General features: G+C 39.9%; 1 protein-coding gene across 1 annotated transcript in view; it reads right to left on the bottom strand.

Moving 5' to 3' along the window:
* zgc:154142 (uncharacterized protein LOC555481 homolog) overlaps positions 1-15,913 on the bottom strand; it is a 42,967-nt gene extending 27,054 nt beyond the window's left edge. Inside the window, exons 1-8 of the mRNA XM_038271113.1 lie at positions 15,705-15,913; positions 12,931-13,061; positions 10,095-10,188; positions 9,477-9,617; positions 6,193-6,290; positions 4,764-4,890; positions 3,442-3,642; positions 1,553-1,768 (exon numbers count right to left, since the gene is read on the bottom strand). Coding sequence (XP_038127041.1) covers positions 1,553-1,768; positions 3,442-3,642; positions 4,764-4,890; positions 6,193-6,290; positions 9,477-9,617; positions 10,095-10,188; positions 12,931-13,061; positions 15,705-15,855 — 1,159 coding nt within the window. The 5' untranslated portion in view covers positions 15,856-15,913. The remainder of the gene's footprint in view (positions 1-1,552; positions 1,769-3,441; positions 3,643-4,763; positions 4,891-6,192; positions 6,291-9,476; positions 9,618-10,094; positions 10,189-12,930; positions 13,062-15,704) is intronic.
* Positions 15,914-16,505: the final 592 nt, after the last annotated feature.

The raw sequence follows: 16,505 nt of genomic DNA, 5'->3' as shown, positions 1-16,505 counted from the left end.
GCGCTGCCGGAGTTTTGCACCTGTTGGGTGAGCGAGTCCGTTCCCGTTATATTCTGGGAGAAGAGGATTTTGTGTTGCGACGCACCCTAGCTTCAACAGGCCTGCAACGAATAGTTAAACCGGTACCGAACTGTGTGTGTGTGTGGGCCCACGTTTAGTGTTTAGTGATGTGTTTCTTTTGTGGTAAAAGACTGGAGTACTGTTAGTGCAAAAACTTTGGAATACGGTTTTGAGAAAAAGTGTTTAATCAGTTGAAGAAAAAAAAAAGAATTGTTGATAAAGGAAAAGTGTTTAAACTTTATTTCACATTGGTTTGAGGGATATTTAGGTTTAGAAGTTAAGAGCCTACAGGTGGTTTATTTTATTATTTTTTATGTGTGCTGGTTAAAAAGAGGGTAGCTTGAGTCTGGGCTGAGCATTTATTTTTTATTGATTGTATATGTTCTTTTTGAGTTTTAATTAAACGGAACCGTTTCTGTAACAGGTTGTCTGGAATTATTTAAGTTATTTCCCTTATCAGTCAGAGGAATAAGTTTGGATTTAATTAAGGTAAACCTGAAGGGTATCTACCAGAAAATAAAGAACCCAAAAAGAAAATAAAAAAGGGGGCACCCCACTAGTTTATTTACATTTGGACCTCAGTTATTTCATGACAGGGTAGTGGGGTGCTACATACATTTATCTTAATAAGTGTATCAATAGAATAAAAGTTTATTAATGATATGGATATTAACCTCTCAAAACCCAACGGGTCACCGGCGAATGTTTTAAAGCGTTTACAAATAATAACTCATTTCATTCATGAAAATAACACTGGTAAAATATTATCCAATATAGACATGTTAGACTGTTGGAAAGCTTAGATTCTCCACAATTCAACCACCTAGTTCATTTTAGTGAGCACCAAAGTACAATTAACGCAGATACAGCAGCATGTCAAAATGTACCATGACAAAGCAGCCACAACAAGCAAGCATGTGTTTATAACTGCTGTTCAAAAAAGACCTATTATTTTCACCCAATTTTCATGTATATATTCAGAAACTAGAAGGTTTTAGCGTTCAAATAATGTATCACACATGTAATTTGGGCTTACAGTTCCTAAGTACTTTGCTTTTCCATTTGGGTATGAAAAATAGGTGAGAATTTGCCAAAATGAGGTGGATATTAAGAAGTTAATATATATATATATATATATATATATATATATATATATATATATATATATATATATATATATATATATATATATATATATATATATATATTTTTTTTTAAACATGTGCTAGGTCTTGGTTCAATAGTCTATGTTTATTTCAGTATGTTTTAATAAAGATTTAAATTTGTTTTTTTGTCCCCCTGTGTATTTGACTGTGACATCCCTGTATGTATGGCTTCTCCCATATCAAACCGTTTTTTTTTTACAAAATATGGAAAACGTTTGGGTAAAATTCTCCGCAAAAGTTAATTTTGCCAATATGAGTCAAAGAAAATACAATCTAAGACAAATGAATGGTAATGATAGGTTGGTAAGAGTAGAATGATGTTTTACCCAGAATGCTGTAGTCGTCTGAGATGATCAGCTTGTCCTCTTTGCACTGTCCGGTCTCTCCTGTTATCGCCAGGTCAGTGATCTGCAGTTTAACCAGGAACTCTTTGGACACGGAAATTCTCCAGGAATTATTGGAATGAGCAGGGTATGAATTTGGAAAACCCGTGGACTGGATCGTTCCTTTCCGTCCTTCGATGATTACAGGACCTCCGCTACCTGCAGTGCAAAGAAACAGAACATGGTCAAAGCCTCTGCCTCCATTTTCTATTTATTTAGGATCATTTTTTACTTCTATTCACAGCTGAGGCAAACTGGTTTCAACGATGCCTGCAGCATGGAGGGATTTACAGTATTTAATTGGCCCCTGGAGAAAAACCGTCTGTCTGCCATGGCGACAAACAGACCACGCTCAGCAGAGGCCTCAACCTATATGGTCACTGCAGTGTTTTACTTAGAAATGTTTTAAGGCAGCATCAAATCATTAAGCTTAAGGCTGAATCATTAGAGTGCAGCTTATTAATAATAATCAGAATCAGATTTTAAATTCTGCTAAAATCACCAATTTGTGGCGTACGACCCAACAACTCAAGCTTTTCTTGAAGTGTAAAATTCCTGGAAGCACGGAGGTGGTGCATTGTCCTGTGGGAATGTATGTAGTGCTTATGTAGTGCTTCCAATGCAGTTCATAACATGGATGTGATTATGAAGAGAGAAAAGTATCCAGATCTCTTTGGGCCCCCGTTGCACCTTGCAGATTCAGACATCCCAGAATCTCCTAAAACGCTGGCATATGCCGAACTTTTTATGTATTTTTTTCAATTTTGGGCTTAAACATAGCAAATTCATAACGAGTCTAGAGGCGCCCCAACTGCATAAAAAGATTTCTTTGATTATCTTTGATGGTGTTAACCTAGCTGCTGGTTCCCGTCCACCAAAAGAAAAAAAGAAAAAAAGAAAAAGAAAGAAAGAAGGTTCAGTGAAAATTCAGCGTCATGTCTGATAGGAAGTTTGTTGGTCATGTCTGTGGTCGTGAACGCAAGGAAGATCCATCACACTAGACTTCTCGCTCACCCTGCACCTGGAACAGAGTCAAATTGATGAGATCACACTGATGTTGGAGGACAGCTAGTATGTATTCTCATCTCAGCCTTGCTGCATCCTCCATCTCTTGTGGAACGTCTAAAGTGTGGAGGAGTACTGACCGTTTCTGCTTTCCCCTTTTATACCAAAATGCTGCCAATATGCCATTAAACAGTGGCTGTAAGTTAGAAACACATTCAGCGCTCGTCTGGAAAACGTCAAATACGTTGATATGCATTGGAGAGTTATGTACAAGTTACAGACAGAACAATGATCCTGAACACATAAAACTGGCTGAATCTCCTGGACTAGGCTTATTACCAAATTATGGGGTTGTTTTGCTTGCGGACAGGTTAATTTAAATATTTTGACCAGTTCTCCATAGAGAAAAGGTTGGACAGCCAACCGGCAGAATCTTAAAGGCCTTGTGCTGGAGGATGTGTATGCACAGCATTTAACCAAAGATTGGTGGGGTGAAGGACCTTATCAGAATCGTCTTTTTAGCCATGGTGTTGTCAGAACAAAGAAACAGATTCATATTTCTCAGATATTAAACATCAACATGTAAACTAAAGAAGTATCATTTGGATCCAGTGTTGATTTGGAGAAATCCATTCTGAACTCAATTCTTGCCTTTTACTGTTCATTGTAGCTTGTTTGTAGTTTTACACCATGGATAGAAAGTCAATGAACCCAAATGGGTGTTATCAGAGGCAGTCCACTTATTTTCAGTGTTTTCCTCACTGGTTTCAAGCAGATGACATTTCTATCAAGAACCCTGCCTGTAAATTAAAACAGAAGGAACCCACCAGAGGTTGTTGGAGGTTGGGTGGTCTGTGTGCTGGTGGTGGTCGGGGCTGTGGTTGGAATGACAACAGGAGGAAGGCTGGACTTTGTGTAAGTTGCTTGGAACCCTTTAGAAGTCAGGCTGCCATCAGATTTAAAGCGCACCACCATGGTGTTGTGGCTGGACTCCACTGCCTTTGGCTTACTGCCTCCACAAAATGTTCCTGAGAGCAAAACTCGGGGTTAGTTTTGACCTTTATTCAGTTTAGGATAAAATGCAGGAAATTTTCATTTGACTGGGATTAAGATGTTGGCTCTGTTGTACAGCTGTTAACCAAACCATATTTTATGAATGGATACACACACCTAGTAATGCATGTTTGAAAATATTTTTCTCACAGTAATCCCTCTCTTTAGTATCTCTTCTTATTTTTTGTATCTCTGCTTCTGTCTCCTTGACCCCCATTTCGCCTTGGCAGATGGCCGCTCACACTGAGCCTGGTTCTGCCGGAGATTTCTGCCTGTCAAAATAGAGTTTTTCCTCTCCATTGTCTCTACAAGTATGCTTGATGTGAGGGATTGCTGTAGAGTCAATGAGTCGATGCAATCAGCTGGTTTTCCTTAACAAGAAATCTCATCTGGTTGAATTGCAAAGTGCCTTGAGATTAGCCTCGTGAGACCATCCTGATCTCGCGAGCTTTCAAGATTTCACACGCTAATCAGTCTGGCTACTCTCCGTTGAAGAAAATTTGGAGCCGTTCACCAAACGAAGTCCAATCAGCGTTGGCTTTGAGGCGGGTTGAGGTGTGACGCAAAGAGAAGCGCGACAGTTCAGTCTAAAGAACATGGCGGCTTCAGCCGATAAAACTAGCGTTAGCGTGGCTATCGAGCAAGTTTTATCGGAATTACAGAGTATTTCTTCACTGAAAGAAGAGCAAAACACTGCTCTGGAGGCTTTTCTCAGAGTAAAAGATGTTTTTGTTCTTCTCCCGACTGGTTTCGAGAGTAGCCTGGCTGTTAGTACTGTTAGTGCTTGATCTGATTGGTTTATTTGGCCCGTCTATCACCAACATAGGCCAATCAGCTAACCAGTATTTTCGCCCCTTCCCAAAATTACTTCAACCGAAGGTTTCCAGATGGATATGCGGAGCAAATCCATCTGGCGGAGTCAGGTTACCTAGAGATGACTAATGTTGTAAATGGGAGCTATAGAGATAAGCTGAACTGAATTTAATTCCCTCACACATTAAGCTTTTATATAAACAGTTATTATTGAACAAGGTCTCCCCATGTAGCATTATATGAGTATCTGTCAAACATTTGTGCAGGTGGTACACCAACCTACCGAGCAAAGTAGAGCCAGCCTCATGGCCATCATAAATCTGAACAAAGTCTCCACAGATATCAGGGACCAGGTCAAAGCTGGTAAAAGTCAGTCGGACCCGCTCACCTTCAGGCACTGTAATCCTCCACTGTTCCCCAAAAACAGAAACACAAATTCATAAAACACTAAAAGGCTGGAAATCAGAGGTGAGCAGAAAGTTATTCTAAACATTGGATGAATAAATCATGTAGAAATTGGCTAACAGAATCATGTTTTCTTGTGGTGGCATGGCAACTACATGAGCTGCGTTTCGACATACTGCAGCTCATACATAATTCATTCAGAGAGTCCATGTCTACTTGGACAGACGTTGATCTGTCAAGCTACAGCCCTGCAGTGTGAAAGATGATGACTGCTTCCTGACTGGTTCTGACTTACTTTGATCAGATTCAGGCTTTAATCTCTATACCTCAGAGAATCTAATACTCTGTGCCTCAGCCTGCTGTCTTTGTTAAGATCCTTTACCAGAAATTAAGTGTTTCTTTAACTCACAGTTTACCTTTCTAACTGGGTAAAGGCAAACCTGTTTGGATTATTTCGTCAGTGTGGTTCTGACCTGTTCCCAGGCCACTGGATTGCGGGTTATAGGCTTTGACCAATGTACGGTGTGAGATTTTCAACTCAAAAGTGATTGTTTTTTATGATTTTTGAGATTTTTATCAGAAATTAAGTATGAAGGCAGATTAGTTCAATCTCCACATTTTCTTTCCCACTTCAGTAGGAAATTTCTGAACCACTTGGAGATCTCACAATGCCCCCAACTCATGCATTATGGGTAACCTTGGTCAGTGGAAGGGATGCTGAAACCTAATGAAGGCATTAATGAAGACATTAATTTCCACTAACAACTTGATACTTAGAAATAACTCCAATATTTTTAACGATTGGTTTTCCATTGAGTGTCAGTATGATAAACATTGACTCAGTTTATTGTTTTAATTGATTTTCTCTTAATCGTACCTTAATACTTTTAGCAACTTTCAACCTAACTCACCGGACTACTAGAGAAAGGTTGTGATTATGGTTACTGATAAAACGTTTTTTATCTGTTGGACCTTTATATGGTTTGCTTTTTTTATTTAAATATGTATTCCCCTTTTGTCACAGAGATCTACATATACCACAATAAACAGCACTGGAGAACATCCTGAGGAACTGATCAAAATGAAACTCTGCATGTGTGTGTGAGTAATTTGTTTTGCATTAAAGTAAGGACCGTTTGCACCAAGGTGAGCACATTTTGCTGATCCTCTCTTCCCTTTTTGCAAACAGTTAGTCTTAGGAGTCAAATATAGTTTGAGTTAAGGTTTAAGTTAGAGTAAGCATATTCGGGTAAAGGCTAGGTGTGTCTAGGTGCATCAACCGTGGATGTTATAGAGTGTTATTGTACCTGGTAGAGTGCTCCGTTTGGATAGGTTTGTTCTGGGAAACCTGCAGTCATCAGATCCCCCTGATCACCTTGGAGGAAACCGCCAGCACCAGCTATTTCTGGAAACAGGAATGAAGGATACTTCAGCTGCATTGACAACTCAAGGACCAACACCCCCACCCCTTGCATTTGGCTGTAATGACCACTGTTTTTATGCCAAACTCTGCCTTAAACCATGGTGAATATGTGCTAAAGCTTCTGAAATATGAATCATCAATATCAATCATTTAATTTCATTGATTACTTATTTCTTTACTTTACTATGTGCAAAAACATGTTCATGTGCAACAATTATAATTTAGTACTGAGCAGCATTGTAAATTGTAAATACTGTTGATTGTATATACTGTGATTCTTATGTTATTTTATTCTTACCCTTATCTTATTTTATTCTTATATCTTATTTTTTACTTACAATCTTATTTTTCTATCTGCAAGAAAATAATTTCCCCCAAGAGATTCTGATTACAGCAATATAGGCTAACAAGGAAACTTAGAATATATAGAATATTCTGGGGGAAAAAACTTGTGTTGAATTTGAACTTATTTAACAAAGGAATGCTTTTGCAGTAAATTTAAATAAATAAATGTATAGTTTGTATCTTTGCGTGCCAAGGAGCTTTATAAAAGATAGAGCTGCACCTAGGTTTGGCAAAAGAAGAGCTACTCCCTGTAACATGTCCATATCGACTGTCTGATCAACAAAAGATTGACAAATCTCTGCAATAACCATTAGATGTTATCTGTTTGCTAAGTGGTTGATATGTAAGCATGCTGATAAAAACTACCAGGACTTTCATCAGAAACAAACTTTTTTTTTTTTACATGAGACTATGACTGAGTCTTTTGGAGCTAGAATCTCTGTCATGATGTGGTTAAAAAAAGATGTAGTCCAAAGTATAGTTGTCTTTTGATAAGAAACCTAAATAAATAGGCACAAGATGGACAACTAGTAGAATAACAGGCAACGAGAGAAACCAGGGAAACCAGAGAAACCACTGATGGTGACACTATTGATGGTGAATGGCCCTCTGAGCACCATGGTGAAAGCCCTGATAGGAATGATGAAAACTTAGAGTAAAGAAGCATGTTTAGGTGATGAAACTTTGAACTGAACGCCTCTGAAGTATCTTGTTTGTATCTAGTTTAGTTTATTTAATTCAGTAAAACACAACATAACTCATTCATTCATAACTCGTTCATCTAACAACCAAAATCATTAATAAAAGGGAGAAGAAAGAAGTAAACCTTATAACATCTGCCTCCATTTATATAAAAGTAATAAGATAAAAATACTGTACGTGTTGCTACATCGACGGACTTGGTTATATCAGGCAGGTCTAATTCAGCTTTTATTAGAGAGTGTGCTACACTAGGCAAGGCAAGGCAAGGCAAATTTATTTGTATAGCACAATTCAGTACAAAGACAATGCAAAGTGCTTTACATGATTAAAATATAGGAAAATAAAACAGAAGCGCTTAGAATAAGCCAACAAGAAACCAGGTTTGCAGCTGCACCACACAGCTGGTTTCAAGTTGTCCAGATGTGAGGCGACAGCTTAATTAAGTTGACTTTTTGGTGATTCCCTACTGGGCAGAGAGAAATGGTCTAACCCCTTAACCCATTAGCTCCTTAACCTGATTCCTGATGGTTGTGGGTCTAAGACCCTGTTCTATGTTTGCTTCAACTTTGTGCATCTTTTAGGAGAAAATAAGCGCTGAGCTACAGGCAAAAAGTGGTATTACAAAGTATTTTAAAATATGCAATTGATTGAAATAACATCTGGACCTCATATTTAGTAGGAAAAACAACTATTTGATCTATAATAAGTTACTTTTCCCTGAATGAGAATAAATAGTTCTATTAAAACACATGAAAAGCCATAGACGTATTTAGGCCTGATTTGGAGGGGCTGAAGCTAGCTGCTCCTGCTGCTCAAATGTGCGAGACCTTTTGATGCACTTCAACCATAAATCTGCATGTGAACCGCTTCCTTCTACTGCTTAAATCGTGTTCGGTGTAAACATAGCATAACATGTAACTGAGAATCTCTTGCAAGTCTGACATTACTCTCAGCTAGCAGGGTTCGGCAACCTGTGGCTCGCCAAGTCAGCTTGTGAGTTTTCGCAAATACATGAAAAATACATGGGAAAATACATGATCATAAGTGTTTAGTCCCCATACAGCTCAGTCTGATCAGCAGCAGCAACTGCTGGTCCTGCTGCAATCTTCTTTTTTGTTTTTAACAGATTATATTAATACAGCACAGTTGCTTAAGCAGCATAAAGGTAAAAAAAAAACAAAAAAAACCCCACAATAAATAGACTGTTAGAAAGAATGTGCATTCTTTGTGTTTTTTTCCCATCAATATTGGGTCCAATTGTTTTTTTGGGTGTTAAAGGTTCCTTATTCCTGGTGTTTCACCAAACAATCATCTTTGTCCACCCTCAATCATATTAGTCATAATAGTTGTAAGATTAAAATCAGACTGTACAGTATACAATGACAAACCTCACTGACTGCAGCTTTGCAGAAACCATTCAGGAATGCAGCCCTTTGGTGAAAACTAAATAGAAATAATAAAAATAACAAACTAAATAAGTTAGAAATGTATGAAATGTTTGAGTCAAAAGTCAGGCTGTTGCAGTGCACTGGCAATAGTTCTTCTCACTTATGCCTTTTTATAATTTTACTTGATTTTCAAACACTGACTTCTCCTGAATAAAATGCTCAAATTAACCTAAACATGCTGTATCAATCTATGAATACTGTATGTAGTTTCAAACTGATATAAGAACCAGCATACTTGAAATTGTCTTTATCGCTCCCCCCTAAATTAACTGTTTTCATTGTTATATTGTTAATTTGATTAATGGCTTCATATAAGTTAATTCTTTAGGATAAGGAGCCAGATGAAAGAGTGGAGGAGAATAACGAAGGAAATGTGAAGGAGGTTGGTGGTGTTATAAGTCAACAAGCATTTTATATTAGTGTAGTTCAGTGTTTATAAACTGATAAATTATTCAATCTAGTAATGGAGAGTTTGTTTCATTAATATTGAAACTACACACTGGTGCATGAGTAACATTTACACAAGTATGGATGGCCAAGACATTAAAATCAACTGAAATCCATGAGAAACAGAATGTTTTTATCCTAAAGGACCAGAAAGGAGAGGCTAATGGAAGGAGGATAACTGAGTTAGACTGACAGAGACGGTTTAATAAGCAAAAATGTAGCTTACGTGATGCAGCCTCTGGAGCGACAGCTTTGTAATGTGCTTTAAATCCTTGGTCTGTTTTCCTTTCGTTGGTGTCAAAGTAGACCATCAGGTGGTTTGAAAGGGTCACCACAGGTTTGGGTTTAGTGTAGCCACAGTACTTCCCTGCAGATAAAACACAGAAAATTCCGGAAAGGTTGGGAATGTCAGTCGTCAATTGAGTCTGACTGAGGGGAGAAACTATTTCCAAACCAGCTGCACTTTAATGCAGCTGTTTTGGAAGAATTTATTTTTATTTGTTGAGGCGATTTTTATAGAAGAGGAACCAATGATTGATATTAGAGATGTTAGGTTGGTCTTTCCAAATTGGAAGGTCTTTGGATTTAAGTCATTAGAAATTCTTCTAAAACATAAAGTGAATTCACAGAAGGGTTACTGTTTAACAGTATCCAAAAGAAGAAAAACTACTAATACGTTTTATTAAGGGTATTAAGTACCCTATACAACATACAGTCAATAATATAAAATATTGCACAAGATATACACAATAAATGGATTAACACAATTAAAATCATCCTAATTTAAAAAAAAAAAAAACGACCCATTCCCTCAACCTCAGTAATAAATGGAGGTTATATCTACCAATAGTTCCCAGTGAGTCTCGCAGTGTGACCAGATCTCCTGTGCAGAGCTGTTTCTCCTCCAAAGCAAACTCCTCAAACCACAGATGAATCACCTGCAGCAGAAACATGCAAAGTTCTTACATCGTCCTCTTTTCTCTGCATCCGATAAACCAGTAAAATGGATGAATTACTGACTGAACTGTCAGCGGTTGCAGTGAAGTGTGAGGAAAGATATACACTATATTGCCAAAAGTATTTGCTCACCCATCCAAATTATTGGAATCAGGTGTTCCAATCACTTCCATGGCCACAGGTGTATAAATTCAAGCACCTAGGCATGCAGACTGTTTTTACAAACATTTGTGAAAGAATGGGTCGCTCTCAGGAGCTCAGTGAATTCCAGCGTGGAACTGTGATAGGATGCCACCTGTGCAACAAATCCAGTCGTGAAATTTCCTCGCTCCTAAATATTCCACAGTCAACTGTCAGCTGTATTATAAGAAAATGGAAGTGTTTGGGAACGACAGCAACTCAGCCACGAAGTGGTAGGCCACGTAAACTGACGGAGCGGGGTCAGCGGATGCTGACGCGCATAGTGCGAAGAGGTCGCCAACTTTCTGCAGAGTCAATCACTACAGACCTCCAAACTTCATGTGGCCTTCAGATTAGCTCAAGAACAGTGCGCAGAGAGCTTCATGGAATGGGTTTCCATGGTCGAGCAGCTGCATCCAAGCCATACATCACCAAGTGCAATGCAAAGCGTCGGATGCGGTGGTGTAAAGCACGCCGCCACTGGACTCTAGAGCAGTGGAGACGCGTTCTCTGGAGTGACGAATCGCGCTTCTCCATCTGGCAATCTGATGGACGGGTCTGGGTTTGGCGGTTGCCAGGAGAACGGTACTTGTCTGACTGCATTGTGCCAAGTGTAAAGTTTGGTGGAGGGGGGATTATGGTGTGAGGTTGTTTTTCAGGAGCTGGGCTTGGCCCCTTAGTTCCAGTGAAAGGAACTCTGAATGCTTCAGCATACCAAGACATTTTGGACAATTCCATGCTCCCAACTTTGTGGGAACAGTTTGGAGCTGGCCCCTTCCTCTTCCAACATGACTGTGCACCAGTGCACAAAGCAAGGTCCATAAAGACATGGATGACAGAGTCTGGTGTGGATGAACTTGACTGGCCTGCACAGAGTCCTGACCTCAACCCGATAGAACACCTTTGGGATGAATTAGAGCGGAGACTGAGAGCCAGGCCTTCTCGTCCAACATCAGTGTGCGACCTCACAAATGCGCTTCTGGAAGAATGGTCAAAAATTCCCATAAACACACTCCTAAACCTTGTGGACAGCCTTCCCAGAAGAGTTGAAGCTGTTCTAGCTGCAAAGGGTGGACCGACGTCATATTGAACCCTATGGATTAGGAACGGGATGTCACTTAAGCTCATATGTGAGTCAAGGCAGGTGAGCAAATACTTTTGGCAATATAGTGTATTTTTCAAGGTAATATTTACGTTTGTAGGTAGAGAAATACAGAAGAATGCAGTGAGAAAGAGCTGAGCCACTACTGGGAGTGAGGAGCAGTGCTGGCAGAGCTGGGAATGAAGGGTTTATTTATTCTGATGGGCCAGAATATGAGCAGAACCAGGCAACCATCTGTTGACGATGATACCACTGCCTTTGCACCAGCTGTCCTCTACTGTTTAGCTTCACAGCAGACTGTTTTCATAACAGAAAGTCATAAAACAGCTGATCAGAACCCAGACACATGGTGGTCTAGTAAAATTAAGATCACAGCGACAACCTGAACTTTCAACGTGAGTGCAGAATCAATATAGAGCACAGAAATGACAGCATTAGTTTTTATTAAACACTAGGTGAGCTCCTGCAAGGAGCTGTGCACACACTTGGATGATAATTGATAGGTTACATAATAGCAGAGTGTATCTAATATCTGGATGTCCCTCCAGCCCCTACATAGCCGACTGTTCCCTTTATCCACCCTAAGCCATGGAGAACATCTGTGCCAGGCATAAAATCTCCATAAACTATCAAGTATCTCTCCACCAAAGGCTTTCTACGGCTCATCTTGATTAAATTAGTTACATACTAAATGGAGTTCAGTTTAGGATCTAACAACATAGAACTCCTGTAGATTAATAAATGCATGTTGACATAGTTTGGAGTCATCCCCTAACAACAGTGTTGGTACTGATCAATTCACTTTGTGCAGCTCTGACAGCAAACAAGACATAAAGCCACCATCTTACTCAGAGAACCTTCAAACTTTGAACAATAAGCCCTAGCTAGGATTTAAAACCAGGATCATCTTGCTTCAAGGTAATGGTGCTGACAACTGCCCCCGTGTGCTGCTCCTCAGAGCACTCTGACACATATACTTGAAGTCATCACCTAGATGTGTCTCAGCTGACAAACTTATCAAATACTTCTCCAGACGTTTTGGTTTCTAAGAGCAATAGGCTGCAGACTTCGGTGTAATGTCTTTTTCTCCTTCAGTCTTTTCTAACTCCCACAGACAAGAACAAAGACCAAATATGCAATCCTTAACAAAGACCCAACCTCTCTTTTTTAAACAATTACCAATACATGTTTTTTCAGAGGAATGTAATAAAACATGTAAAACTCAAGAAAAATCAAATAAGAAAATGATCCTGAAACATGCCTCATCATTCATGTTGTTAGCATTTTGAGCTGATGGCTCCGACAGAGTAACATTGGTGGTAACTAAATAATTCACACCTTTAAAAAGAGGGATGACCCAAAATTTTAGCACTCTAATACAAAGTCCTTTTTTCTTTGACCATATTGTAGTTTCTCTGTATTTTGGGACAAGTGTTCTGACCTTGTCAGGATCTACAGTGATGCTCCACGTGCAGCTTTTGCCATTGTCATAGCTGCTGGGATAGTTCCAGCTGGTAAAGGTCCCCGAATCACCGCTCATCTGCTGAGGACCTCCACACCCTGAGAGAGGCCCTGAAAGCCAAAGACAACATTTCAGAAATCATGACAGCAAAATGTACATTTTGAGAAGAGCCACATTTCTCCCTGCAGCTTTATTGGTTCTCAGGAAGTATGGTGATGAGGTCATAATGTTTCTTACTGAATATTTCTTGCCGGATGTTAAATGTTTTGTTCCTTCCCTGCAAAAACATCCCTGTTTGATCATTTCAGATCCTGAAATGTGCCTGCTTAAGTAAAGCAGCAGTTTGAACTCAACAAATTCACTGCTGAGTTGGAAATATTAAGATTGATGTTTGCAAATGCAAAAAAGTAGCTAGATAAATATAGAAAAAGTAAGTCTTCCTTGTGAATAGGATGATCATAAGCAGTGATCCACATCAGCAGCAGCCTGGTTGAGGGCCCCAGCAGGGAGTCTGGACCAGAACAAACCAAACTCGTAAAAAAAATATCTTTAGGACACAAGGAGGAGTCCGGTCACTAATATATTGGTTGATCACTGATCACCATCTAGAGCACAGGTGTCCAACTGGTTCCAGAAAGGGCCGTGTGGCTGCAGGTCTTCTTTCCAACCAAGCAATAGCACACCTGACTCCAGTCATCTCCTCAAGTGAGTCCAATCTGAACATGATGACTTGATAAGATGACTGGAGTATGGTTTGCTATTGTTTGGTTGGAAAGAAGACGTGCAGCAACACGGCCCTTTCTGGAACCAGTTTGACACCCCTGATCTAGAGTGTCCTGGTTCTACTTGTACCTATTGGAGCCAGTGCTTAAAGGTGGTATTCATTATGGATAATCCACGACTTGCACAGAAGTCCAATAATGAAATCTCACTCAGGTCCAGAGTTGGGGGTCAAATCAGATCCTTCCAGGTTTCACTGTCATATCTTAAGTAGGTATTATCCCTGGCAAAATGATAGAATCCTTGAGTAGAAGGATGAGCAGAACCACCATCAAATGGGGCCTGGCAATCTGTACCATTGTTCAAGCCATAGGTCCAAAAGATGCAGGGAAGTGAAACCCTTTTACCTCCTAACAAGGTGAATTTCAACATGAGATGGGTAAGCTGTGGTGAGACAAGCATACCCAGCCCTCCTCTCTGCCTCTTCCTAAGTAGAATGGGCTCCATCCTCTCGCAAGTTTCAGCTCTCAAAAGCGATAGATTTGATTCCTTCCCGCTATCATCTCAACCCTCACCCCCATGCAGGGGACAAAACATCTCGCCTGGTCAGCCAGGCCAACAATGCCCCTGACGACCCCCCTTTCAGAGGCATAGACCAGTATTGGGTATTGCAGGCTAACAAAGATCTCCAATTCCTAGAGGGGGGGACCCATTCTTCAGGTTCAATTTGCATTCTAAGCCAAAACAAGGCTCTTTGTTGGGCTACTCTATAAACCTTTGAACTCAACGCTATTTCTGAAATTTTGAATTGAAAAAGCTTTCTGATGGGAAGTGAAACGTCTTCAAATTTGGAAACAAAATCCAGTGGATTGTTTTTCAACTTTTTTTTAAACATCACATGGTGTTGGTTGGAGGTGAGCCTGACTGTTTACTAACCAGTATCACTCTACATCTCCCATCCTATCTGACCTATCACACAGAGCCTTTCTGCAGTCAATGACCATCGCATGGGGCTTTAAGCCCCCACAACATAGCAATGTAGCCTCTGGCATCATCCGAGCACTGAAACCCTTTCACCACGTTAAGGTAGGAGCACAATGAGGGCTGATTACTGATCAGCCCTCCTTGGTGAGTTGGATATGTTGAGTGGAGGGATGGAGGTGCTATGTCTCTATGTTGGTCCTCCAGTGCCTCTGGCTTCCCCCAGCAGAACTGGAGGAGGTGTGTGGTAACGACGAAGTCTGTGAATCTATGCTTAGACTGATGCCCTTTAATCTATGAGCGAAAGGTGATCAGTAATATTACGAGTCAATTGATATGACAGATAAGGAACAGATAATAATTCATCTCTTTTGTTAGTTCACAGGAGCTTGAATAATAATCCAATCTTTAAACATTGATTAATGTGTAAAAACCTTTTAATTCAGAAGAATCTTCTTCTTTTGGTAGGCTGAAACATAAAGCTGCTCCAGCATGGAGATATGAGAGTACTTTATATACACAGACACTTTGATTAGCCAACTGCTGGATTTAGATCCTCAGAAAGAGAGAAAAGCAAAACCAAAACAAATTGTACCCCTCCCCAGTCAGAGCCACAGTTGTTGATATTTCTACTGGTCATATTATTTTTATTCCTTTGTGGAATCTTTTCAGAGAATTTCCAGCACCTTTGTTTTTGCATTTCCTCCAAATCTCCAACATGCTTTGCATCCGTCCCTTTTTCTGAGAGGGTTATGTGCATTATGATTTTGTCTAAGGTTAAAGTTGCATTTGTATCATTTTGCTGCAAAATTAATTACAAAATAAACAGTAAATAAAATAAATAAATCATGATTGGAAAAAGAAGAATGACTTAATTTTCCAACTACTGTCTGTCAAAAAGCTGCTCTTCTTTTTATTATTTTTTAACCAAGCCGTTAGGATATTTAACTTCTTTGTCTGTTTGTTGATGAACATGGTTCACTGTTTTCAGAGCTAAATGCTTTGCTGTCTTTCAAAAACAGAAGACCTATGACCAGATGATGGATACTCACCTTCTGAATGAGCAGACGAGTCAGACTTCTCAGCAAAGTAGAGAGTTATGAGGCAAATGCTAACAACTGTCATGCAAACAAACAGAAATATCAGACATTTTTCCAGGGTGCTCAGGCCCCCGGACCGATTTTTACCCTTCTCCACATCCATTTCCCTTACAGTGATGGAAATGTGCCTTCTTCAGCAAGTCAACAGCAATATTAGTATGCCAAGGAGAAACCTGGCTAAGCTTTGAACTCAGACATGAACCTTGAGCCTGTTCAGATAGGGAGTGTAAAGATTGGGATTGAGCCATAAATGAGTTGACACAGTACCAGAACTACAGTGATAAGTATTACCGGTCTTCAAGCAGACTGGCTGACACGACAGATTAGAATCAACTCCCTCATCTCCGTAAAATAAAGCTGCTTAAAGCCGGGGATACACTGTACGATTTTTTTTGCCCTTTTTGGGCAGATTCTCCAGTTGAGCAAGAAATTCTCGATCAGGCCGACTTTCAGCCTCATGGTGCATTAACGAGGGGCGATTAGCCTCTCAAGACCACCTCCCAATCAGAAATCGTAAGGTCGGGAGAAAATCAAACATGTTTGAAATTCAGTCGGCCATTGTAAGGTCGCACAAGAGAGTCGGGCCGCACAGTGTGAGAACATACATCGTGAGCTGTGAACTTTTAAACCCTGCAATTTCATCGTACAGTTTGAGCTGTAGGTGTGTGCAATAACAAAAAATAACTCATAGTGTATGTCTGGCCTATCTGTTTACTAAATGACCTCTAGAGGGTGCTGCTGTTGGTGAGAGAT

The sequence above is a fragment of the Cyprinodon tularosa genome, unplaced genomic scaffold, assembly GCF_016077235.1.
Source record: "Cyprinodon tularosa strain WSP-4 unplaced genomic scaffold, ASM1607723v1 ctg79, whole genome shotgun sequence".
Taxonomy (NCBI): domain Eukaryota; kingdom Metazoa; phylum Chordata; class Actinopteri; order Cyprinodontiformes; family Cyprinodontidae; genus Cyprinodon; species Cyprinodon tularosa.
The sequence above is the reverse complement of the archived record's forward strand: the minus strand, read 5'-3'. Positions and strand labels throughout refer to the sequence as shown.